Source organism: Oryctolagus cuniculus, chromosome X (assembly GCF_051225735.1).
Source record: "Oryctolagus cuniculus isolate XC-2025 breed Fujian yellow rabbit chromosome X, ASM5122573v1, whole genome shotgun sequence".
In the NCBI taxonomy this organism is placed as follows: domain Eukaryota; kingdom Metazoa; phylum Chordata; class Mammalia; order Lagomorpha; family Leporidae; genus Oryctolagus; species Oryctolagus cuniculus.
Window position 1 is genome coordinate 48,155,015 of NC_142888.1, and position 27,814 is coordinate 48,182,828.

The following is a 27,814-nucleotide window of genomic DNA, read 5'->3' on the forward strand; positions in this document are numbered from 1 at the left end:
GACCCCGGAGAAGGAGGTCCAAGATGGCGGAAGCGGCGCAGTCTCCAGGAGACCCGGGGACATCGCCCAAGCCCCTGGTGAGCTTGGGATCTGCGACAAAAGGGACCGAGGGGGAGGCAGAGTGCCCCCTGAGAAAGTCGGGGGACGGGCTTGTGGCCTGAGAGAACCGGAGCCCCTTACGCCCGGCAGGCCCCTCCTGTACCCGATGCCAGAACCAGTCCCAACACCGCACCTGTTCTTTGGGCTAACCCCTGTCCTGCCTGCCCTCCTCGTCCCTTCCACGTCTTTTTGTAAAACTCCCATCTTTGCTTTTTCCATACTCTCAGGACTCGTTCGCATCCCCTACGTTGTGTGAGCTGCCGAGCTTCAGGGGGTTCCTTACCTTCCACCGCCCCCTCTGTCACTCGCCCTGGTTGGAGTAGCAGCTTCCCAGGAGCAGTGAGAACTTGCTTCACCCGGGACGTCAGAGCTTTATTGCGTCTAACTTGAGTCTTGACTTGCTCAGTGAGCTCAGCAGGCTAGGTGCAACCCCCATCCTTTGTATTGGAGCTCCGTGTCATCTTTCTCACAGCGCTTTCTTTCTTGGTCCCGACGCTGCAGGGGATAGAACGTCTGTTCCAAGTCCAAGCCCAAAACGTGGACACAGGCTGCGGATTTAAACTTCCCTGGGTGGGAATCCACCCACTCTGCCACTTGTGTGAATTGGGGCAAGTCATTTCGTGGAGGGTGTTTCTTCATCCGTTAAAATGGAGATTAAAAAATACCTGTCTCAAAGAGATTTTAGGAAGATCAAATGACATAATTTCCATAAAATGTCGAATACAATCAATGCCATGAAATGAGGAGTACAGTTAACTCAACATTCTACCCCATGTCCCTCCTTCCAAAGTGTTTAGGTATATAGTAGTTGCTCAATAAAGGGTACTCCCCTTTCCTGTTTTAAATCAGCAACTTTACATAGCAGAGAATGAAACTGGAAATCCAGTTGATTCTCGTCCTACCCCTGCTGCTAAGTAGCTCTATTTGTTCTTTTTTTTCATTCATTCAACAAATATTGAACATCCATTATATTCCAGCACTGGGGATATTGAATGAGAGTGAGTTGAACTCAGTTGTGATCTTGAATAAAATCACCTTGACTCCTGCTTTCCTCAGTTGGAAAATAATGATAGAAGCTCATCACAGGATTAGCGAAAGGATTGAATGAGCTAATATACACGTAGTGCCTACCATGACATAATTACAGATGCTTAGCTATTTTTAGTTCCTATCTTCTATCTAAACTGCCCCGCCCCTCTTCTCTTCCTCTAATTAACTTTAGTGGTTCTGGTCCCTCATTACTCAGTATCCAGTCCACCTCTACTCAGCAGATGTTTATTAACTCTCACAATGTGTAATGCACTGTGCCAATTGCTACAGGAAATACAAAGGGTCCATGCCTGTGGTGCTTACAGGCTGGTTTGATGGAAGGGATAAGACAAATTATACAGTGCTAAAATAGGGCAGTCTATAATAGAGAAGGTGACACAAAAATATTCAGGAAATTTTAAAGAAGATGCTATTGCATCCAGTTGGGGTTGCCAAGCAAGTTACACAGTGGACGTTCTATGTGAGGAGACCTCAGAGGAGGAGTGGGATTGGAAATCCCAGAACTGCTAATATTTGAGTACCCGCAGTGTGTCAGGTACTCATATTTTCCACATCACAACCATTTTAGTTGGGTGGCTAACTGCATTTTCCTTTCAGATGAGCAAAGGAGATGCTGAGGGATTTGATAATTTCCCTAAGGTCTATGTCTAGTCAGAGGCCTGGCCTGAAATTTGAACCTAGTTCTGACTGAAGCACACATCATTTCTGTTTGTGCTACACAGCCTCTTTTAGACAAAGGCACAGGAGTTGGAATGCGCTGATATGTTTATAGAACAACATAGGCTAAAATTATAACAATATATGGATCACTTTGGCTGAAGCATGGGGAATTCTTAGGAGATAAGTATGAGGAGTCAATATGGAAGAGTGGTTAGCAATGTATGTTCCAGAGTCCAGTTGCCTAGGTTTAAGTCTAAGCACTTTTGATTTAACTAGTGGGATATCGGAGAAATTGGAATAGTGGGGGAAATTACCAAATCCCTCCAAGCCTTAGTTTTCCCACCTGTAAAATGGAAATACAGCAGTGCTTGGTTCATGCAGTTGTTTGGTGAAATAAATGGGTTAAGGTGCTTAATAGAGTATCTGGCACATTATGATCATACAATAATAATTTTTATTGAATACGATAATTATAACCATTCTATATGATAGTAATTCTATTGGCTACTAAGTTGGGAGGTTTAACAGGCTATGAGGAACCAGTGGAAATGTTTGAGGAAGGAAGGATGACAGCCTATTAGGTGAGTCACAGTGGCGAATGTTTGGAATCTGGAAGACCGTTGAAGTTGTTGTAGTTCCTGTAAGAACTGATGGGGATCTGGACTAAAGCAATGGTCAAAGACATGAGAGTGAAGGAAGAATCCGTGAGGGTTGACTTATCTTAGATGAGCGTTTTCCAAGCATTTTTTGCATGCATAGCAATCATCTGGGCTATCTTGTTAGGTTGCAGGTTTTGATTTAATAGGTCTAGGATTGGATCCTGAGATTCTGCATTTCTAGCAAGCTCCCTGGGGATCCTGCCCCCAGCATCGCAATCTGGAAAGCAAAGCTGTAAACAACTGAGGCAATAGTCGTTCCCCGAATAACAACAGATATATCCAAGGAGGGTTAGTTAGCCAGATGAGAGCTTTAAACATTGATTAACTGTTTCAGACGTGTTTAGATTGAGATATTTCTAGGCCAATCAATAGATACCCAACAGGCAGTCAGACCTTAAAACCTGGACTTCAGGGGTTCGAAGAGGTCAGAACTAGAGATAGTAATGTAGGAATTACTTGCACAGAATTGAAAGATGGAATCTTGGGTTATGTCTATATTTAGAGGGTAGGAAGGAGCAGAGCTGTTACATATACATGCGTGTATATGTGCAAGAGCCTACCTGCACATGAGAAGTAGGAGCATGGAGTCCAACTTAGCTTCCTTTCCCATTGAGAGCTAGTCAGAGAGCAGGCTTCATTAGCCAAGGGCCTGGAAGTCTTGTCTGTTATATGAGTGGGTCTGCCCTAGATCGAGGTTCAGCAGGTAGAACAATGCTGCTGATTGTCTTCAGAGGAGATACTGAGGAAGGGTTGAGACAGGGTCTGGGGTGGGGATCACATGGCACCTCAATGATTTCTGATAGCTCTCCCTGGAGTTAGGCCAATCCTCACAAGTTAAGGGCCCAGGCCTCTGCAAGCCTGCTCTCCAGACATCAGCTGCAACTTTGGGGGTTCCCAGAGCAGCTCTCACTTCTGACCAGGGGTTCTCAAGATCCCCTCTGGTTCCACAGTTCCCTAGGATGACTGGCAAAAGTCAGGATAGCACTGTGCTTAACAGTTTTGTCATAGCAAAAGGATGCAAATCCAAACGAGAAGAAGGGAGGGATGGCAGGGGGCAAGGTCTGGGAAGGTCCCAAAACAGAGATAGCTTGTTTTCTCCTTGTGGATTCAGGATGTGTTACCTTCCTGGTATGTCACTGTGACAGTGTGCAGAGTATTGCTAACCAGTGAAGTTCACCCATGTGTCTGGATTTTTTATTGGGGATTCATTATGTAGACATGTTTGATTGGATCATTAACCGCATGATAAACTCAATCTCTACTCCCCTTTGTCCCCCAAATTTGGGCTTATATCTTATGACCTGAAGCTCCCAACTTTCTTTTTTTTTCTTCAAGATTTATTTTTATTTGAAAGGCAAAGTGACAGAGAGAGAGAGAGCATGTGCACTCTTCCATCTATTGGTTCAGCCAGGTCCCTGCCAAGCAGAAGGAAGCCAGGAGCCTGGAACTCCATCCTGGTTTCCCACCTGGGTGGCATCCAAGTACTGGGGCTATCTTCCTTACCTTCTCAGGCACATTAACAGGACTCTGGATTAGAAGTCGAGCAGCTTGCACTTGAACCAGCACTGTGATAATGGATGCCGTCTTTGCTATTGGCAGCTTAAACCTGCTGCTCCACAATGCTGGCCTCAGTGCCTCAACTTCCTAATTGTGTTTGGCTTTTCAACCCACAGCCTGAGTCATCTCAGCATAAACTAGAGGTCTGCCTTGACTCACCTGTTAGCATAAACTGTCAGCCCACCATGAATAACAAAACTTACTTTGTCACTCATGAAATTTTTAAGAGTTTAGAGGCCCCCACCGGGCAACAATAAGCAAAGACTAGCCAGGGGCCTGCGTTGTAGTGCAGCAGGTTAAGCTGCTGCCTGTGACACTGCTGCCTGTGACCTGGGCATCTCATATCAGAGTGCCAGTTCAAGCTTCCTATCCAGCACCCTGTTAATGTGCCTGGGAGAGCAGCAGAAGATGGCCCAAGTGCTTGGGGCCCTGCCACCCACATTGGAGACCTAGATGGAGTTCCAGGCTCCTGACTTTGACCTGGTCCAGCCCTGTCTGATACGGCCATTTGGAGAGTAAACCAACGGATGGGCGTTCTCTGTCACTATCCCTTTCAAATAAATAAAGTATTTTTTTAAAGACCAAATTCTTGTTGTACAACAGTAATGAACAGGGAATCCTGAACTTGAGCTTAAAATTATCTAGTCCCCACTGTGTACCTGGTACTAAGTTCCTTACAAATATTAATAGATTTCTTCCTTACGACAACCCTGTGATGATGATCTCCTTACCTCAATTTTGCAGATGAAGAAGTTACATAAATAAGTGGTGCAACTAGAATTTGAACCCAGGCTATCTGGCTCCAGTAGCCTGAACTCTTAACGAATATTCTCCTTATACGACGAGCACTGACTATGTACTGATCACTATGCAGGTGTTAGTTAATTCTACCGACTGAGCTATCCGGGCCCACAAATGTGTTAGTTAATTCTTACAGCAGCGTTTCCCTCTAAGAACACAGTGCCCTGCCTCCCCTTGTAGCAGCAGGCAACAAAGAAACTCAAAACAGTAATCTGGGAGCTTGACAACACAGTGTCATAACAGTAAAAAGAGAATGAGTACGTCTTTAAAAAGGAGTGGTTTATATATGAAATGCTGCGGAGTACTTAAAGGGGATGAAAACTGAGAAAGGATTTTTGCATTTGATTGTGTGAAATAACTCAAGAGTAGCTTGTGTGTGACAAGGCCAATGCCAGACTCCACAGGATTGAGTGGGAGAGTACAGAGAAGTTTGAACAGGAAAGAGGAGAGGAGAAAGAGTAGTTTGAGAGAATGGCAGAAACAAAGAGGTGATATCTTTTTACATTTTATTATCGAAATTTTCACATACAGAAATGACGACAGGTATAACGAACCTCAGGTGTCTATCAACATTCTGCTATCCTCACCATATTTTTGGTGGGGTATTTTTTTTAACCTTGTTTTGAATGAATTTTAGAATTAAAGAAAAGTTGCAAAAATAGTAGAGTTCCTAAATATCCCTCACCCAGATTCATTTAATGTTAACAATGTACATAGTGTAATCATATTATCAAACAAGGAAGTTCACGTTGGCACAACAGTGTTAGATAATAGTAGACGTTATTTGAATTTTGCCAGGTTTTCCACTAATGTCCTTTTTTGTTCCAGGATCTTATCCAGGATCCCACATTGAATTTAGTTGTTATTTTTCCTTAGTTGCCTCCAATCTATAATGGTTCTTCAGCCTTTCTTTGTCTTTCATGATCTTTTCTGAGTAATTTAAAGCAAATCCCAGACCTATCACTTCACCTGTAAATACTTCAGTATGTTTCTCTAACAGGTAAGGATTTTTTCTTTGTTTTGTTACCCTACATAACAAAACTAATAATTACTTAATATCATCTAATCCCTGTCTGCTCATCTCCCAGTTTTCTAAAGAAGCTGTGTTTTGTATTTTGTTCAAATAAGGATCCAAATAAGGTCAACAAATTGGATTTTGTTAAGACCCTTTTGGTATGTTATTGTTTTTCTTTTTTAATGTAATTTATTTGCTTAAGGTTGGTCATATGCCATGTCTTTGGCTGATTGTATCCTTGTAATATTTTGTAAAATGTTCCTGTATCCACATATTTCCTGCACAGCCTAAGCTCTTAGTGGCTTGATTACATTCAGATTTAATTTGAAGGGAGGGTGCAAGAATAGACCAAAAGCCTCTCAAATTAAATGTTTTCTAACTTTACATTAAGAACCATTTCCAAACACGCAAAAGTAGAATGGTAAAATAGATCCCCATGTACCCGCCTGCAGTGTTTATCAGTTTATAACCAATCATGTTTCTTCTGTAACTCTCCTCACTTCCTTTCTGTATTATTTTGGAGGAAATACCAGGCATCATTAAATTAGTAAATATTTAGTATGTATCTGTAAAAGATGGAGATTCTGTTTTTAAAGAGAATGTAACGAGGATTACAAGTAGCACAACTAAAAACATTAACAGTTCCTATTATCACCTATTTTGTCAGTGTTCAAATATCAACTATTTGCTCTATATATTTAAATATTTGAGAGGTAGATTTATAGACAGAAAGAGGGAGAGACAGAGAGAGGTCTTCTATCCACTGGTTCACTCCCCAAATGGCTGGAGTCAGGCTGATTAGGAGCTAGGAGACTCCTCTGGGTCTCCCACATGGGTGCAGGGGCCCAAGGACTTGGGCCATCTTCTACTGCTTTCCCAGGTCATAGCAGAGAGCGGGATCAGAAGAGGAGCAGCCAGGACACGAACTAGCACCCGTATGGGATTCTGGTGCCACAGGCGGAGGCTTAGCCCACTACACCACAGCGCTGGCACTTGCTAAATATATTTTTATAATTTAGAAACTGGCTCACTGCCAGTTTAGGTAAATAAAACTTTATGGGAGCACAGTTACACTTACTTGTGTATCGTTTTGGACTGCATCCATTCTAGGATGGCAGAGTTAAATAGCTGCAACAGAAACCATATTGTTCTCAAAGTGAGTAATGCACAAGGACTTCCGAAAGTTCATGGAAAATGCATATTTAAAAAAATTGCATGAGGGCTGGCATGGTGGTGCACTGTGTTAAGCCACTGGCTGTGATGCCAGATGCTGCACTTCCACTAATGCACCTGGGAAAGCAGCCGAAGATAGCCCAAGTATTTGGGTCCCTGCCACTCATGTGGGAGACCCAGATGGAGTTCCAGGCCCCTGGCTTTGGCCTGGCCCAGCCCTGGTTGTTGCAGCCATTTGGGGAGTGAACCAGAGGAAGGAAGATTCTCATGCTCTCTCGCTCGCACATGCGCGCGCGCGCTCTCTCTCTCTCTCTTTCTCCCTCTCTCCCCCTCTCTTTCCCTCTCCCTCCCTCCCCTTCCCTCCCTCCCTCAATGTCCCTTTTAAATATATAAATCTTCTTTAAGAACTGCATGGATTAAAAAATTTTTGTGTACCAGAATTATTTTTTAATTCCATTTTTCATGAACTTGTAGAAGTTCCTTTGTGTTTACTCTTTGGCCCTTTACAGAAAGGGTGAACCCTGCTTTAAGCAGTTATCTTTCAGAATAATTAAAAATAAGAAAAATACCATATATAACTGTATCTTAACTACTTTTAGAGAGCTTCATTTCTTTATGTGAATCCAAGTTTCCTGCTAGTGTCAGATTCCTTCTTCCCTGGAGGTGCGTGTCTGAGCTTTTACTTATCTGAAAACTCTTTATTTTGCCTTAATTTATAATAGCTCTTTTTTGCTAGGTTTAGAATTCTGGGTTGGTAATTTTTTTTATTTTTTTTTCTTTTGCATTCTAAAAAAAATATCTGTCCCTCCATTTTCTTCTGGCTTGTATAGTTTCTGGTGAGATAACTTACATTTCTTAGTTTCTGTGCATGCAAGGTCTTTGACTACTTTCAAGATTTTCTCTGTTGGTTTTCAGCAGTTTGAATGTGCCGAGGTTTGTAGATTGTTTTGTTTTGTCTTTTGGTATTGCACTTGGTTGGGGTTCCCTGGGCTTAGATCTGTTATTTGGTGCCCTTTATTATTTTTGGAAATTTTTCAGTGATGATCTTCTCCAATATTTTTTTCAGAGCCATTATCTCCCTCTTTCTGGGATTCCACTTATTTACATAAATCGAGCATTCATCACAGCTCTTGGATGCTGTCTTCTGTTTTCCTTTTCTTATTCCTCTCTCTTTGTGTCAGTTTGGGTAATTTTTACTGACCTAGCACTGATTTTTTTTTTCTTTGGCTGTGTTGAGTTTACTGATAGGGCTGTCAGAGGCATTCTTCATGTTACTGGGTTCCTGTATTTCTAGCATTGCTATGTGACTTGAAATTTTCATCCCTGTGCAGAAATTCACTTTCATTCATGTATATGTACTAGAACTTTTGTAACACGTTAACCATAGTCATCTTACATTTTTTCCCTGATCATTCTAACAACTGGAATGCCTGGTTTTAATGACACTTTTGTCTCATCACATGGATTGTATGTATGTGTGTGAGGGGAGTGTAATTTGTTATTGAACCCTAGACATCATGCATAGAGCAGTAGACTACTGAAAGTGTACATCTCTTTTGCTAGGTTGTTTTCCCTTGTTCTGGTTCTACATTCAGCTGTCTTTGCCCCTGTATCTCATAACAGGTCCCTCTTCTAAGCTCTAGCAACAGGCTGTTGTTGCTTCTTAGCCCATACTTGCTAGCCTGGTGGTAGAGATTAGGGAGAGGAGTTTCTTTGTTGTCATGATCCAGCCTCTACCTTAGGCAGGCCGTGCGTTCTGGGTCTCCTGGGTGGGACTTTGTTAGTTCTTCTTCTAGGAGTAGAAAGATTTTTCTTTTCTGTTTCCCCATCTGGAGACAGAATTTGTTGTCCTTCCCCCAAGAAGCTTTAAGGCGCCTTGTCTGTAGAGGAAAATGTCTGGGTGGGGCTCTGATTTTTTGCAGAGTGGCAACTGCTCCCTTCCCCTATGCCTGCAACACTGGCTTCCCTCCAGTATTTTTTTTTAAGATTTATTTATTTGTTTGAAAGAGTTACACAGAGAGAGAAGGAGAGACAGAGATGGGGGGGGTCCTTCCATCTGCTGGTTCACTCCCCAAATGGTCGCAACGGCCAGAGCTGTGCCTATCTGAAGCCAGGAGCCAGGTTCTTCTTCTGGGTCTCCCACATGAGTGCAGGGGCCCAAGGAATTGGGCCATCTTCCACTGCCTTCTCAGGCCATAGCAGAGAGCTGGATCGGAAGAGGAACAGCCGGGACATGAACCAGTGCCCTTATGGGATGCCGGCACTGCAGGCAGCAGCTTTACCCACTACACCACAGCACTGGCCCTTCCCTCCAGTCTTTTTTGGTGAGCACCCAGTGGAAGTTTGTGGAGAAGAGTGTGCAAGTGGATGTGAACTCCTCCAGTTCTGTTGCTTCCAGGGCTTCCGCCCTCCCATGATTTTCTGTATTTGGCTTTTAGCATTTCATTTAAGATCTTAGCTGAATTCATTTTTTTAAAGCACTTGCTCTGGCCTCCTAAGCTTCCCAAAACCTTTTTTCTTTTCTTTTCTCTTTTCTTTCCTTTCCTTTCTTTTCTTTCTTTTTTTTAAAGATTTATTTGAAAGTCAGAGTTAGAGAAGGAAAGGCAGAGAGAGAGGTCTTCTATCCGCTGGTTCACTCCCCAAATGGCCACGGTGGCCAGAGCTGTGCCAATCTGAAGCCAGGAGCTTCTTCTGGGTCTCCCACGTGGGTGCAGGGGCCCAAGGACCTGGGCCATCTTCCACTGCTTCCCCAGGCCATAGCAGAGAGCTGGATCAGAAGTGGAGCAGCCAGGACTTAAACTGGCTTTACCTGCTACGCCACAGGACCGGCCCCAATTTAATTCTTCCTACTCATCTGTGGTGTGTTCAGTTTCATCTCCTCCTTATACTTTGCTACGGTTGAGCTAGTGTTGGTATTGGGTCTCTTTCAGAAGCACCTATCTTTCCTTAGATTGCATTCAGGCTGTCCAGTCACCATAGAACCTCCACTCTGTGATAGGTTCAATGAAAATTGTGATTTTATAATTTACCTAGCTTTTTCTCATTGTTCTGGTGAGGGGGATTGTTCTTTCCAGCTTTCTGCATCCTGCCCAAGAGAAATTACAGGGTTATATGACCAGTTAAAATAGTTGCCCTCAGTGTAGTACGTGTTTAATTCAAGGATTGCTGCTTCTAAATTTTAATTTTGTTTCATAATAATATAAACTATTTATGTGATTTCAAGTCATATATATATATATGAGTCACAAAAGAGGTCTAGCTTTTCTCCCTTTCCCTTATTTTGCTCTATTGGAATCTTTTAAAAAAATCATACAGCTTATTTATTATATTTTAAAAATGGCAGTGTGGTTGAAAAGTTAATTTTTCATAAGATCTTTGAACAGCCTAATTTTCCCTAAAATATCAGTGTACTTCCTAAAATTCCATTATTTCTTCCAGAAATTTCAATATTTTTCCTTAAAATTTCAGTATGTTTCATTTACTTAGAACTGTGGCTCACTAAGAATTATACCTATTAGACAAAAAAATCTGCAAAACGGATTGCTTTTGTTTTCTTAGAAATTTGTAGATTCCAAATTTCAGTTGTGGTAATCAAATTTGAAAGATAAACATAACAGCTTGAAAGTTCAGATTCTTTTTCCACTTTGAAAGTTTTCTGGTTGGTGATTGCTGAGAAACCTGTTTAAAAGATGTAGATCAAGGTTCTTTTGCTGTGATTTTTTTTCCCTGTTCTTCCCAGTCCCTTTTTGTATCACTTAATGCTCTTTTTTTTTAGCCAGCAGAGGCCACTAGAGCCTACTAAGGAGCTGAAGTACCACAGAAATGTGGCCTCCTATGATGTCTTTGCTGAAAGATCACTTTTAATACTTCTGCAATGATCTCACTCATGCTAGCTTGTGTCATATAGAGATTTTGTGCTTGAAAGAAACCAGAAATTTGAGGGAAGAAAAGTGTATGGTATTTATGTATTTTTCATCTTAATATATATGAGAATATGTAATGAAAAAATAGATTTTTCTCCTTTAAAAGAAATAATCATTTGAAAATTATAGTTAAGTACATTGCTTAAAGTCTGTTGACTTATCACCTACTATAACTATTGTGTAAAACCCCATGAAAAGATTTGGTCCCTGTGCTGTAGGAATTGATGATCTCTTTAAAGAATGTTGCAGTTTATTATAGGTTTAAAAGTTTTTTTCTCTAACTCTTCTCAGTTTGCAGGCCTTTCTGAGATAGCCATCTCACGTGACATCCCTATAGAAGGTGAAATCACCATTCCTGTGAGATCTCGGATTCGGGAATTTGACAACTCTACATTGAATGAATCTGTTCGGAACACCATCGTAAGTTAGACTAGTTGAGTTGAGAGAAGAACTGTTCAGTATCATGGATCTAAATAACTAATATCATTCTTGAATATTTTCATTTGGTTCGCGAATGTTCAATATTTTATTGAAGTTTAAGATTCTCCATTAAACAATAATTTGACACCGCCTTTTTTCAAGAGTAGTTTGGTTATAATGAATATTAAGAATTTTAAAATATCAGGGATTCTCAAATTAACAGTTCTACTTTACTGAATATAGTATAAGGAAAAAAATGAAAATAAAAAAGTTTAGACACAGAAAAATACTAATATATGGAGTTATTCATTATAGCACTCTTCAAATCAACTTCAGTGAACAACAGATGGGATATTGGTTAAGTAAACTATGTCACATCCATGTGATAGAATGCTAAACAACCATTAAACATTATGTTTACAAAGTTTTTAATGAAATGGAGAAGTGCAAAAGTGAAAAAAAAAAACTAGGACAGAATTGTCTCCATTGTATTTTTTTAAGAATTATTTTATTTAGGAGCTGGCACTGTGGTGCAACGGGTTAAAGCCCTGGCCTGAAGCACTGGCATCCCATGTGGGCACCGGTTCAAGTCCCGGCTACTCCACTTCCAATCTAGCTCTCTTCTATGGCCCGGGAAAGCAATAGAAGATAGCCCAAGTCCTTAGGCTCCTGCACCCATGTAGGATACACAGAGGAAGCTCCTGGCTCCTGGCTCCTGGCTCCTGGCTTCGGATTGGTACAGCTCCGGCCGTTGTGGTCAACTGGGAAGTGAACCAGGGGATGAAAGGTTTCTCTCTCTGCCTCTGCCACTGCTTCTCTGTAACTCTGCCTTTCAAAGTAATAAATAAAATAAATCTTTAAAGAAATAAATAAAATAAATCTTTAAAAAATTTCTTTTTTTAAAGATTTTTTTTTTCTTTGAAAGGCAGAGTTACAGACAGAGGTAGAGCCAGAGAGAAAGGTCTTCCATCTACTGGTTCACTTCCCAAATGACCACAACGGCCAGAGCTGAGCTGATCTGGAGCCAGGAGCTTCTTCCGGATCTCCCACAGGGGTGCAGGGGCCCAAGGACTTGGGCCATCTTCAGCTGCTTTCCCAGGCCATAGCAGAGACCTGGATCAAAAGAGGAGCAGCCGGGACTCAATTGGCATCCCATATGGACGCCAGTGCTGCAAGCTGGGGCTTTAACCCACTGTGCTACAGTGCCAGCCGCCTCCAATGTATTCTAAGAGATTATATTTGTATTACTGAATCCTTCACTGTATGTCTTTATTTTTTGTATCTGGCTTCTGGGATTCATTTACCAGTTACATTGGGGATGATGGAAATTAATTTCTCTTATGTAATGCCAAAAACGTGGTATCTAAGGAGCAGGCTGATTGGCCCTTGGGACCTCATCATATATAAACCAAATGCCACATACCGTGTTTTGCCCACCAGCTTTTCATAGTCCTATTATTTTAGTTTCTTTAAGTAGTATATGGGGAGGGCTATATTCTTCATAGAGTTCTCAAAATCAAAACAGAACTGATGGATGTGGAAAAGTTAAATGTTGGCTTAAGGGGTCAGTAGAAAAAGCATATCTTGCCTGCTTCTCTGGTTTCCTTTGTACAGTGAAGGAATTGAACTGGAATTAGTTCTAAAATTCAGTGAAGAGCTCCCAGGAGACTGAAATAAAAGAAGTTCCAGCAAATTAAGTGAGGGGGTTCCTTGGCAATTTTGGTCATTATAATATAACAAGTTGCTTGTGTCTTTCAGATGCGTGATCTAAAATCAGTTGGGAAAAAGTTTATGCATGTTTTATATCCCAGGAAAAGCAGTACCCTATTGAGAGACTGTAAGTATGTGTGGTTTTTGAAAATTTATTTCATCTCAGTGTACTTGGATTCTAAGCACTCATAAGACAAAGGCCCTGTGGTAATCAAACTGGCATCATTTCACATGATGAAAAATATGTAAATGAAATGTTTGGAAGAAATTTAAAATTTACAATGGAATTTCAGAATTTGGAGCATTTTGGTGGTTGCATTTTCCTCATCAATAAATATATACTGTATACTCTCAGCTGGAAAATGCTACAGTAGACATTTCAAAAAGTATTTTTGGAAGCTGCTAACATATAGGGGCTTTGTGCAGTCAAAAAATTAACAATCTCTAAGAGAAGGACAAATGTTTGCATATTAAACTAGAATAACAACAAATACGAATAATTAACATATTGATATTACTCTTAGGGACATTTCTATGTTCAAAACTATCCTTTAGTCTGATGACTGTTTTCTTAGAGTTCTGTCAAAGCAGTGCAATGAATATTATACCCTGACTTAGGCTTTTCTCTTAAAATTGTTAGGTGTCATATTTTTCTTTTCAAGCAGACTTGGTTTTCTTCTTTGTCTTTATCAGAAAAATTAGGGATGTCAGAAATGTGGCCAATGTGCTATAACTGTGTGGAGACGGGATGCAGCACAAGATTCCTTCTCAACAGTGCATTGTGGGTTGGAGCTGACACATGATTTGAAACTGATTTGCTACTGCTGGTACAGCAGAAAAATGTGGACAAATCTGGGTTTGAATAGTGGTTCTGTCACTAAATGTGTAATCTTGGATAAGACAGTTAACTTTTCTGGGGCTCAAGCTTCATCTGTACCTTGCTGGTAAGACTACAGGTGATAATGCATGTAAATCACCTAGTACAGCTCCAACATTTAGTAGGCACTCCACAAATGGTAGCTATTCTAGCGACTCCTCCCCAGTCACATTATCTTATTTAATCTTCCCAACAACTTTGTGAAGTAGGAGCTATTCCTATTTAACAGATGAGAACAAAAATGAGTCTCAAAGAAGTTAACTATCTTGTCAAAACCAGACAGGCAGAATTTGAACCCAATTTTAAGTTCAGTGTCCTTTCTACTTTACCACCGCTGTCCCAGATATGAAGATATCCTTTCAACTGGTGTTATGTCTCAGTTCAAAGCAAGGTCACTCCAGCCACAATGCAGAACCAATGTGTTAGTTTACTTATTAATTATGCATATTACCTGTGCATATGTTAAGGTCTGTCCCAAACCTTGTAGGGAAATAAAGATAGGCTGGCACAAAGAATGAAGAAATTGTGGTCAGAAGTTGGCATTTCTACCATACCTTGTTAGCATAGCCCATGGCAAAATGGCATGGAAAAAATCCATACCTTAAGAATAAACAAACATGAGAAACACACCCATTAGTAGGGTTACTTTAAAAAAAAACCCAGAACATAGTAAGTGTTGGCAAGGATGTGGAGAAATTTAGAAACCTGTGTTGTATTGTTAGTAAGAATATAAAATAGGACAGTCACTGTGGAGAGCTCTATTGTGGTTTTTCAAAAAATTAAAAATAGAATTACCATATGATCTGGTAATTCTCCTTCTAGGAATATATCCAGAAGAACTGAAAACCTGGATTCAAATAGATATTTGTATATCCATGTATATTGTAGCATTATACACAATATCTGAAATGTAGAAACAACCCAAATGTTCATTGATGGATGGATAAATAAAATACCATTATATGCCTTATACATAAGAACTCAGCCTTAAGAAACAATGAAATTCTGACACACACTTCAACATGGATGAAGCTTGAAAACATTACCCTAAGTGAAATAGCCAAGCATGAAAGAACATATATGCGTGATTCCACTTACATTAGGTGTTGGAGTAGTCAGATTCATAGAGGTAGAAAGTAGAATGGTCGGTGGTAGGAGCTTATAGGGATGAGATTGGAACTTTTTGTTTAATTAGTATGGAGTTTCAGTTTGGGAAGATGAAAAAGTTCTGGAGATGGATGGCAGTGATAGGTGTACAACAGTGTTAGTGCGCAATGCACTAAATACAATAGTATTTACAATAAATAGTAAATACAATAAATGTAAATAGTAAATACAATAAAATGAAGGTAGGCGTTTGGTGTAGCAGTTGACACCAGTTGGGATGCCCATATCACAGGGCCAAGGTTTTATGCTTCCTGCTAACATACACTTCGGGAGCAGCAAATGACGGTTCAAACCTGGGTCCCTTCCACCTCAATGGGAAGCCCATGCTGAGTTCTGGGCTCCTGGCTTTGTCCTGGCCCAGCCTCAGCTGTTGCAGGCACTGGGCAAGTAAACCAGCAGGTGGACGATCTCTCTCTGTCTCTCTCTGCCTTTCAGATAAAATGAAAATCTATACATAACATTTTAAAAAAGAAATAAAGTGGTAAATTTTCTGTTATATGTTTTACAACAAGAAAATAGCCAAGAATACTGTTATGAATATTTTTATCTTTAGTGCATTAAAATAGCATACTAGTGTGATTATACGTGAATGCAGGTTTCCAATTGATAAAATAAGATCATCAATAATTTTATTGGAGATTATGATTTTTTACAGCTTTTCCAAATCACAAAATTTTGTGTAAAAATTACTTATATAATTGGTAAAACCCCACTATATGTATATATGCATATCTTTTGTAGGTAAAATTCTATACATATGAAGTTAAAGTTGCCATGAATATTTTTGGGTTAGTTGAAGAAGGACATTATGCTCTAAGCTGTGAAACCAAACTGTTGGCATACTAATCTGTCAGCAGCTATTGATTAGGACTGCCTTTTGTTAGATCTGAGGTTGACAGAGTCTTAAGTTTTATTTACTTATTTGAGAGGCAGAGAGAGCATTCTTGTTTTCTGGATCACTCCCCAAATGTCTGCAATGGCAGGGGGCTGAAGCCAGGAGCCAGGAGCTCAGTCCAGATCTACCACATGGGTGGCAGGGGCCCAACGACTTGAGCCCTCCCCTACCACCTCATAGGGTCTATAATAGGATGCTGGTATTGGGAGCAGAACTGGGACTCGAACCAAACACTTCAATATAGGATGTGGATTTCCCAACCATGGTCTTAGCCACTAGGCCAAAACCTGCCCCCTACAGAGCCTTTTTTTTTTTTTTTTTTTTTTTTTTTTTTTAGTTTTCAGAAAGCTCTAACATGTTGTTAAAGTTGAACCTTATGAAATTACAATATTGGGCTGTTTTGGTTTTTTTCTCACCTAGAAGGATAGCAATTCCGTATCAGTTTTACATTAGAATTAAGAAAGAGAAGTGGTATGGTAGAGTGGCAAGAACTTTGGATAAAGACTCAGAAGACCTGAGTTCTGGTCCTTCCCACCTCCACCTATAAACTAGAGCAAGTCACTTCTTTCTTGGCTTCATTTTTCACATTTGTGAAATGAACCTGATTATTCTCTCACCTAATATGGTTTCAGATTGGTGACATAACTTGGCTATAGTCCTTCTGCATGTGCAGGGTGGGACATCTAGGTCTTTTGACTGCTTATCTATTGGCTTTTTTTAAAAAAAGATTTATTTATTTATTTGAAAGTCAGAGTTACAGAGAGAGAAGGAGAGGCAGAGAGAGAGAAGGAAAGGCAGAGAGAGAGAGAGAGAGAGGTCTTCCATCTGTTGGTTCACTCCCCAATTGGCTGCAACTGCCAGAGTTAGGCCTATCTGAAGCCGGGAGCCAGGAGCTTCTTCTGGGTCTCCCACACGGGTGCAGGGGCCCAAGCACTTGGGCCAACTGCTGCTGCTTTCCCAGGCCATAGTAGAGAGTGGATTGGAAGTGGAGCAGCTGGGACTCGAACCAGCATCCATAGGGGATGCTGGCACTATAGGCAGCAGCTTTACCCGCTACACCACAGCGCCAGCCCCACCATTGGTCTTTAATTATAGCATGCTAGAATGTGCCTTAGTTGATAGGAAGAAGAGTGACTCGTGGAATATGAGGTGAACAAAGCTTAAAAGATACGTGAAGAAGTACATTCAGAATTGGGAAGCAAGGGTGTCAGTAAGGAATTGGAGCAGTGGTAAGGCTTGAGCAGACAAAAAAAATCTTGATATCTTAAATCTAAGAGTAAAAGAAGTAGATAATTAGAATAAAGATAGAAAATATTACCTATTTGCGATTTTTTTTTTTTGCTTTGTAGGGGACTTGTGGGGCCCTTTGATCCTTTGTGTGGCACTTGCGTTGTAAGTACTTGTGTTTCCTTTATTTGTCAATTGAGCTAGACTAGACTTCTGTGTGGAGTTTGAAAATGGAGGAGAATTTTGGCTGAATATTTCATTTAGGACCTCTGTGACATACTATACTCCTATGTATTAAAGCCTAAAAAGTCAAATAGCTTTCTGGATCAAATAAAAATTGGTAGAATTAAAGATGTGAAAATTATGTCCACTTTTTTTTACAGAGGACTTCTTAGTTTAGCCATATTTATTGAACATTTATTCTCATCATTAAACTTAGAGAATTAAATATGTGTAGGTTTGAATAACATTTGTTCGCAAACACAATTCCTACTCAATTCTAGTAAAAATGTGAATGAGAATAAATTAGAAATGGCAGAGTTCAAAGTGTTATACTTTCCCATTAAGAATGGGAAGTACATTTTTCTACTTTCTGAAATAGAAAGTTCATAGAAAATGAAATAAAAAGATAAGTTCATTTTGGTGCAAAACATTTTAAAGATCTTCTATGTGTGGATTTCCAAAAATTTTTTGTACCAAAATAAACTTACCATTGATTTCATTTTCCATAAACTTTTTGAAGTTCCTCCATATGTAAAGGGGCAGGACAGAAGGGGGAGAAGGTTCCATTGGAGAGGGGAATTTAACCATTTTATAAGGTAGAAAAAGTTCTGGCTTCTCATCCTGACTCTGCTACCAGCTAGCTGTGTGACTTTGGGCTACTAACAACTAAAGTTTGTATAATAATTTTTTTCCCTATTCACAGAAAACTTTTAAATATCTTTCTTTATTGTATCCTCATAACAAGAATTCAGTATTATTTTGCTTTTTTGTCAAGCAGGCTCGAGATGAAAGAGATTGAAGACTTACCAAGATCATATCATGAGTACTAGACCTAGGTCACTCTTGGGTGTTCTGACTGCCTTTTCTCTACTTCCCTGACTAGGACACATCTCTTCCTACTCACCATTCGAGGGCTCTTTCGGATCTGTAGAAGGAGATGTTTGAGACTCCTTTTCAGGCCTAACTCTTTGTAGTTCTAAATTCAACAATTTTCTTATTAACTTCTCCACTATCTTTTTAATTTAAATTGGGCATATGCTGATTTAGGTAATATACAGGGTTAGTTCTTATGCCTTCAATAAACATGTCAAGGGAAGCAGTCAAATCCCTTGATGGAAGAGTTTCTATCAGAAACTCTGATAGTGATACCAAGTCCAAGTATTCTAAGTCTAAAATCAAAATAGTTTATGCCTGCAAAATTGTTAGGATATTTGAGATTGTTCACTATTTAATTTCAAAGCAAAGTCCTTTATTAATATTTTATATGTTTTTAATTTTAACAAGTCAACAACTAAATTGATTTATAGACTGTTTCCATTTTAAAGTATCTGAACTGAAAACCCAATAATTACAGATCCAGGCTAGAGAAGTTACTTAAATGCCTTCAGTAGTGGCTGGGTGATTACATGCCCCTTGCTGCTATGCCAGCTGCCCCGACTGTTCCTGTGTTAGAATGTAGGTCCAGTGTTAGAAAGGCTTCAGGGTTGGCCAGCGCTGCGGCTCACTAGGCTAATCCTCTGCCTGCAGTGCTGGCACCCCAGTTCTAGCCCCAGTTGGGGTGCCGGATTCTGTCCCAGTTGTTCCTCTTCCAGTCCAGCTCTCTGCTGTGGCCCAAGAGTGCAGTGGAGGATGGCCCAGGTCCTTGGGCCCTGCACCCACATGGGAGACCAGGAGAAGCACCTGGCTCCTGGCTTCGGATCGGCACCAGCGCCGGCCGTAGTGGCCATTTGGGGGGTGAACCAATGGAAGGAAGACCTTTCTCTCGTCTCTCTCTCTCTCTTTCTCACTGTCTAACTCTGCCTGTCAAAAAAAAAAAAAAAAAGGCTTCAGGGAAAATCCAGAAAATATGTTTTCTTATATGAAACCACCTGGTTTTAAAATAATGTCAATTTAAGTTTGAAACCATTTGAAAGTATTGGCGTGCACCCAAAGCACCTCATGTCTGTGAGCCTCATTTGGCCCTTCAGTTTATAACCTCTGTTTAAACGACAAAGGTCTTCAGTAATCCAGTTACGTATTCCGACAAGGTCAGATGGGGCACCCCTTGTAGTCCTGAAGCATTTGAAATGTAAAGAGACCTTTGTCAAATACTTCTGGCATTTTCCTTTTAGCACTTACAGATCTTCAGGCGGGACATAGCACAATAATCTGATTGGACATTTGAGAATCTGTGTTTTAACTTTGTTGCTCCAAGTAAAAGATGAGGCAGTTCTCCTGTTGTTTCCTTGTCTCAGAATGCTGCAGAGAGGTTCTGCTGATAATGAAAAAGATGGAGGACCTCAGTTTGCCGAAGTTTTTGTCATCGTCTGGTTTGGTGCAGTAACCATCACACTCAACTCAAAACTCCTTGGAGGAAACATGTAAGTATCATTAAAAGGTATTCTTTTTTTCCCTTTGCCAGATAGTTATATCTAGATTTTTATTAAGATTTTATTTATTTATTTGAGAAGTAGAATTACAGACAGTGAGAGGGAGAGACAGACAGAAAGGTCCTCCTTCCATTGGTTCACTCCCCAAATGACCGGAGCTGTGCTGATCCGAAGCCAGGAGCCAGGTGCTTCTTCCTGGTCTCCCATGTTGGTGCAGCGGCCCGAGGACTTGGGCCATCTTGTACTGCTTTCCCAGGCCACAGCAGAGAGCTGGATTGGAAGAGGAGCAGCCGGGACTAGAACTGGCACCCATATGGGATGGCTGGCGCCACAGGCAGAGGATTAACCTACTACACCACAGTGTCAGCCCCTATATCCTAGATTTTCAGTATTTTTAAAAAATATGAGCCAAAGAAAAGTCCCTACCCCCCAAAGATTTATTTATTTGAAAGGCAGAGTTACAGAGAGAGGGTCTTCCATCCCCTGGTTGACTCCCTAAATGGCCACAACAGCTGGAGCTGGGTCGATCCAAAGCCAGGATCCAGGAGCTTCTTCCAGGTCTCCCATGTGGGTGCTTGGGCCATCTTCCACTGCTTTCCTGGGTGCATTAGCAAGGAGGAGCTGGATCGGAGGTAGATCAGCCAGGACTTGAACTGGCACCCATATGGGATGCCAGCATTGCAGGCAGTGGCTTTATCTGCTGTGCCACAGTGCCTGCCCCAGAAAAGTTCTCTTAAAACCAGTGAACAAGTGGCTAGCATTGTGGCACAGTAGGTTAAGCTGCCACTCAAAATGCCAGCATCCCATATTGGAGTGTTGGATCAAGTTCTGGCTGCTCTTTTTCTGGTCCAGCTCCCTGCTAATGCACCTGGAAAAGCAATAGAAAATAGATAGCCCAAGTGCTTGGGTCGCTGCCACCTATGTGGGAGACTCAGATGGGATTCTGGGCTTCTGGCTTTGGCCCAGCCTAGCCCCAGCCCTGTGGCTATTTGGAAAGTAAATCCAGTGTCTGGAAGATCTCTGTCTTTCCCTCTCTCTCTGTTACTTTGCTTTTCAAATGAATAAATAAATCTTTAAAAAAAAAAACAAAAATAAAACCAGTGAACAGAGATAACCTAGTTGATTTAAATTATCTTAAATTACCTAGGTTCCTTTGATAAGCTTTAGATGTTATCTCCAGTCTCTCAAGTCAGAGACAGAATTTTTTTGTTAGAAAATTATTTGTATTTCTGGGGATAGATGGTCCATGGCTTTAAACAAATTCTCAAATAGATGTATAAACTAGAAAAGATTAAGAACTACCATCTTAGAGGTTCAATAAGAGAAGGAGGTTTCTGGGAATTAGAGTAGATCATCTGGTATTTTGATGGTTGATTCTTTAGGTGCTGAAGAGGGGGGAGGCAGAATATGGGAAGAGAAAAGTAAAGCATGTGCTTAATACAGAAGAGTGTCATGAAATTAAAATTAAGATATATTATCAGGAGGGAGAGGCAATCGGTGGTATATAGAAATGTCTGTAATAAGCTGTGTGAAGATACTGATCTGCTGGAATTTTGTTGTTTTTAGATCTTTTTTCCAAAGTCTCTGTGTGTTGGGCTACTGCATACTTCCATTGACAGTAGCAATGCTGATTTGCCGATTGGTACTTTTGGCTGAACAGGGCCCCATAAACTTCATGGTTCGTCTTTTTGTGGTCATCGTGATGTTTGCCTGGTCTGTAATTGGTAAGTATGTACTTAGCTCTACAGTAGGTGAACAGACAAAAACAGGAGTTAAAGATAAAGACCAGATAAGAATTAGTGTGACTCCAAAGTCAGGTGTGAGTGATGTAATTCCTACCAGTGTCATCCACAGAGCCCTCAACTCTAAGTAGGCACTGATGGGGTTCATCTTACCTGAGTTGGGTTTCTGGACTTAAAACAGGTAGAGAGTCACATCTTTTTTTTTTTTTTTTTCTCTTAACTAATGGATGTTGGAAAAAATTGATTTCCCTTGACTCAGTTCAGTCTTGGTATCTAAGAGGCGTAAGTGAGTTGTGAAATAACTTGGACCTTTTCCTGACAAATTAATTATAATAAAAATTCTGGCCACATAAAAAATTATGGATTGCTTACTATAGGCTAAACACTGTTGTGTGTTATTACAGAATAGGCATTGGTGTGTTACATCTGTTGTCACATTTAACCCTCACTGCAATCCTAATAGATAAATACTAATGTTAGTCCCATTTTATAGGTGAGGAACAGTCATAGGGAGGTTAAGCACCTTGCCCCAGGACACATAATTAGCGAGTAGAAGAGTCAAACCCAAGCAGATCATATACCTGTAAGAACTATACTATACTATACTATATCACATTTCAGTGTTGTTTTTAACTATCATTATACAGTACTTTACTGCTTCTGTGGAAAATTTTGCTAAAGATTTAAGAAGGGCCTATAGCAGTGGCAGTGAATGCCATATGCTCATTATTTTTACATTCCTAATATTCTCTTAACATTCCACCTAAATTAGCAGTGTTCACTAGCTTCTGATTTAACAATATAGATCGACTACCTAATAGTTTTAAGTGCAGTAGCACCTTACTGCTCTGGCACATGGTTTATTTTAAAGCTAAGAAGTAATCCAAAAAAGGTTCTGAGAGAGATAACATTGATGTTCCAAAGACTGTGTAGTAAGCCCACGTGCTTTAACTCATGGGAGAGTCCCTGATTCCCTCAGAGCCTGATAACTACCATACGTGCAGCTAACTAGCTTAGTTATCTGCTGTCCAAGCCCACAGCAGATCAGAAAGTAGAGAGAGAGGCTTTAGCTCAGCAAATATTTTTTAATCACAAACTGTGTCAGGCACTGTGCTGTGCAGGGTCTCTGTCTTCAGAGTTTGCAATTTAGTGGAGCAACCAGAAAATGAAAATACTTTAATAGTGTTCCAGGTGGGGGCTGGAGGTCTGTGCAAGGTATCATGGGAACACAGGAGAAGGAAGTGGACAAGTTCTACATGGGGTGGCAGGATATCAGGTTATTGTTCAGGGAAAGATCCCCTAGAAGAGTGAAATTTGAGTAAAAAGATGAGTAGATTTTTTTCTTGGGTGGACAAGATAAATGGCATTTGAATGAGCTGATAGCATAAGAAGAGCAATTAACTCAAAAAGCAGAGCAGCATAAAGCCATTGACCATAGGAGCAAAAACCTTACACATCTTTTTAAGCCCATTCAGCATAGTCCAACAGCTTTTTGGAAAAGGGTAGGAAACTCCACTTAGCTTTCCATCCAAAATGATCACAAACTTTTCAAGTTTTAGTACTTGAAACAAGAAGCCCTCATCTGTCTGGAAAAGTATGCTACAGATTGACTGTTTCTCTGAGGATCACAAAAATGAGGGAGCTTCAGAAAAGTTCATAAAAAAAAAAAAACTATGCATAGATTTCAAGATGTCTTTGCACCAAAAATAAATTTTTCTTTTCATTTCGTTTTCCAGAAACTTTGGTAGTCCCTTCCAGATTTTGCCAAGCACACTCAAAGTTTAGTAAATGTTAGTAATTGTGACAATGTTATTCTATTAAATATTCTTTTTTGTTTTGTCTTTTGTTTAGCTTCTACTGCATTTCTTGCTGACAGCCAGCCACCCAACCGGAGAGCCCTTGCTGTTTATCCCGTTTTCCTCTTCTATTTCGTCATCAGTTGGATGATTCTCACCTTCACTCCATAGTAACTCAGTAAATAAGTGAACTGAAAACGCATCTGAAAGATGCAGTTCACCATGGAACTTTGCCTCTGGCCCTCTTTTCTCTAATTTTGGAGGTATTGGGTAACTGGGTAGGAGAGGAGATTAAAAGGGAGCCATGTAGCACTGTCACCACTTATATAAGGAACTGATGTTTGAAAGGCTGTCCTTTCCCTCTTAGTACTATTTCTTTGAAATATATGTGCATACTACACATAGTATAATGCCTCCATAGGACATGATGGAGTCATTGTGGTCCATTTGGGTGACAACCAATGACTCAGGAAGCACATGGACACATCCTACGAGTTGAATGGAGTTGGTAACTATTTTCAGTTTTGAGAATACCAGTTCAGGTGCAGCTCTTAAACATATTGCCTTATGACTATTAGAATATGCCTCTCTTTTCATAAATAAGAATGGATGACCTATATCCATTTTCTTTTATTTTTCTCTCTGAAGCTTAAAAAGGCAATGACAAAGGTTCAGATGGGCAGGGTTATAGATGTGAAAGGAGAAAATGTGCATTAACCAAGATTCAGATCTTGATTAGAAGAAGTCTTACACTTGTTGCTTTAAAAAAGAACAACAACAAATATCAAGCATCAGCCTCTGGTCTTTTTGTATAGTCACATTTCTGCCATGCTTAACAGCACCTCGGTAGGCACTCTAGTGTTCAGTCTTGCTTCCTCACTCACAATGTGCATTGTGAGATGTCGGCAGTCAACATGGCATTTTCCCTGGACCAAAGTTCTCAGTGGCCCATTGCTTGAGCATACTCAAGTAGAGATCTCTGATGCTTTTTATCATGTGGGCAACTTCTCTTGAGGGTGGACTGAGGCAGTTCGGATGCATCATAGCTATAAGAAATTCTTCATTATTTTGTATAGTTTGGCCTCTAACTGGAAAGTAAAGATTAATCAGAAGGCTGCACTGAACCATGTGAACACAGAGGGATTCAGAATTCCAGTGGCTGATGAACAGAACAGCTGGATGTTGAAAGCGTGGTGCAGGATATGTTGGGTTTACAGCTGCTGCCTTTTCCTAGTAGGCTTCACAGTTTTCTCATTATATGTGTTTTTCAGGTTGGGAAATAGCAATTTATTTTCTTAGTTTTTGACTTTATTTGTAAAGCTAATGACCCCTCCCCTTTAGACAAGTACCTTTTTTGCACATATGCACCTACTTGTACTCTCAGCGATTTATGCACACAAGTGTGAAGGCTGTTCAGGGAGCAGTGTGTCTGGGGCAAGCTGATTCTGAGCTAAGCAAGGCTCCTTTAAGGTAATACGAGCTGTTGCCGTCTATAAATTGCACATTGAAGAACTCTAGTAGACAAAGATTAGGAGTCAGACAGAAAACATTCATTGTAAATGTACAGTTACTTATAAAGCTAGGAGTTTCTTAGTCTACATTTTTTTCTTTATCGTAGAATTTAAATATTTATTTTGTATTTAAGGACTACCTACACCTGGACACATGATTCTAATACCTATTTCTCCATCGCCAGATTACCCACATGCACAACACCAAGCCAAATGGGTTCTTGAAATGGTACTCAGTTACCAAGCACTGCAAAGTTGGTCCCCTCTATCCCTGCCTTATCCTGAGTTATTGGTTATATATTTGTATTTATTACAATTTACCTTTTAAATTATAAAATGAGCCAATTGTGAGGACAAACTCAATGTTTCAGTCTTGAATTGGCAAAGAAAATATTTAGAAGCTCATCTTGATTTTGCAATCGAGCCTCAATTGTCATCCGTTTTCATTGTCAGCAATTTTTGAACTTCGCACTCAAAATGTTTCTCTCCCAAAGTTGTTATGTAATCTGTCCCAGTGTTTATAATTAAAAATTAAAGAAGTAACCGTGCTTCTCAAAGGGAATTAAGTCTTTATTGAATTTTACTCAGGTGAAACATTTGATCAGAAATTCCTAAGGCTACAACTTTGGGGGAATTGTTTGTGTGCGCGTGGGGCATGAGTTATGCATATTGGGTATTAAGGCAGCTGTCCTGTGTATTAATCTGTTACCTTTGGGTGACGGTGACATAGGAAATGGTTTTATTTTATTTTAGTGAAGGTGAATAAAATGCAGGTTTAATTAACTCTTTCTGGAAATTAGTATATTTTCTTAATGTATGCAAAAAAAGTACATTACTTGCTGTGATAGACTGCTGTTAAGACCTGAATGTCTGGAAGTTGTAACCCTCAGTGCAGCTTTTCCTGATTTGCTGCAAAGGCACATGGCCGATTATAGAAGTGAGGACTTGGAAGGGCAGGGGACTGCAACAGAGGAAGCCCTGTTGCCGGAATTGGGAAGTGTCACGCTTCAGATGAAGTTTTAAACAGGTGAGCATCCCTGCAGAATGTGGTGCATCGCTGCTGTCATAGGGGATCAGTTGCCGCTCCTACTTCTAAAACCAAGATGCCGTTGTGATATTCTTTAGCAATAGGAAGAGTGAAGCCTGGATTCAATTGCTGTTTAGATTAGAAATACTCTATTGATGCCAACATATTTGAATATGCAGTACGGTCTTAAAAAGTCAACCATTAGTCATTAAGTCTTTGACCTCTGAAGAGGTTATTACTTGAGTTGAATTGGATCTTCTCATGGTGGGGTTTTTCTGTTCTTGGGCAAGGTGGAGTCATAGGGCATGAGACTGGTAAGCATTTTACTGTTGAATATTCATGTTTTTATAACCAGTATCCCCAAAAAATGTGATTAGAAGGCTAACAAGCCTGTATTTAGAGATTTAATAATGTACTTTATATAATCTAACTGCTTACTCTATTTGGACTGCTGCTTTATTTCTGGAGCTGAAAATGAAAATCTCTTGTCAGTTCAAACTCTTGGGTAACATCAGTCATTGCAGCTTACCTAGAGCTTATCCTGGTTTGACAAAACATCCATTGCATGCAGCTATTTTAGTCCAGTGTAAAACACAAAAGTTGTGAATCTTAATTAGACTGTTAATTTCGGAAACATTTGGGTAGAAATAAATGTATGAATGTTAATCTATGTATGTAAATTAGAAACACTTTTCTAGATTCTGTGAGATTTTATTACAAATAGAGAATTTCTAGGGATTTAATTTGGCCTTAGGATGGTCAAATGTTGACAATAATATTACTACTAATAATAGCTAACATTTATTGGGCACTTTGTGCCAGGCACTATTCTATTTTTTTAAGAATTTTTATAACAGCTTTATTGAGATACACTTTACCATGAAATTCACCCTTTTAAAGTGTACAGTTCAGTGGCTTTTAGTATACTCACAAAATTGTGCAGCCATCACCACTATCTAATTTGAGAACATTTTCATCACTCCACAAAGAGCCCTGGTATCCATTAGCAAGCAGTTCCTCTCATTCCTCCTCCACCTCAGCCCCTGCAAACAACCCGTCTGTTTTTTGTACCTAATGATTTGGCAAAAAGCACTGTTCTTCAGTACTTTGTGCTACTCCTCTGATCCTCTGCAAAAAAAAGGAAAAAATGCTATTCTGATTCTGTGATAAGAATAACATTAGATGAGAGCATGGTAGGACATATTTTTGAATTGTTATTATGTACATGAAATGAGTCCACCCCTCCCACAGGGACTGGAGGTCGATAACTCAGTGTCCTTTGTTTCTGAGTGGTGGGACACTAGATCAGCAGCATCGGAGAAGAACACAAGAGCAGTTGTACGATGGAAAGGGTTGGGTTTGCTGCCCTCATCCCTCCTTGAGTCCCTTTTCTTTCCCTTCCGCTTCTCCCTCCACCACCGCCACCACCCACCATACCCTCTTTTCTCAAAGTCTTAAGAATCAAACAACTTCTGCCTCTTTCTTTTCAGTTCTCCCAGAGGGATGGTTAATACATCAAAATTTAACTTGTCGATTCAGGTGTTTATAGTCAAGGGATGCATCTGGTCGCTTGTACCAGTTATATTCCGAAGACCTCAGAGAGCAGTCACGCGAGAACAGATTGCCTTCCTATTTGGGGTACACTTGGTGTGAGAAAGAAATAACGGAGTAAAGGCTTGGCCTTAATGAAGTCAGTGTTCCCGCCTGGTAGGAAGTGGCCACAAACTGCTCTTGTTCACTCTGTTCTTTCAGAGCCTTTGTATTCTGTGTTATCACTGAGAGTAATTTATTGGTCCTCTCCAATACTCTGTTTTATGCTGATCTTTATTATAAATAATAAACCTGTGAAAAGAAATCTGTAAAATGATTTGTGAACATTAAATGTGCAAATAAAAAAACACCATAGACGGAGAA

General features: G+C 40.2%; 1 protein-coding gene across 3 annotated transcripts; it reads left to right on the forward strand.

Moving 5' to 3' along the window:
• Nucleotides 1-27,814, forward strand: YIPF6 (Yip1 domain family member 6). Of its 3 annotated transcripts, none has more exons than XM_089323887.1 (8): nt 1-77; nt 5,655-5,826; nt 11,229-11,357; nt 13,116-13,194; nt 17,356-17,398; nt 19,690-19,815; nt 21,391-21,548; nt 23,418-27,814. In XM_089323887.1, exons 4-8 carry the CDS (start codon nt 13,116-13,118, stop codon nt 23,531-23,533), a joined length of 522 nt encoding a protein of 173 aa, XP_089180013.1. In that variant the 5' UTR covers nt 1-77; nt 5,655-5,826; nt 11,229-11,357; the 3' UTR covers nt 23,534-27,814. The 3 variants fall into 3 exon arrangements, with proteins under 3 accessions (XP_089180013.1, XP_089180014.1, XP_069923247.1); XM_089323888.1 differs by having other exon boundaries at nt 5,703-5,826; XM_070067146.2 differs by lacking the exon at nt 5,655-5,826.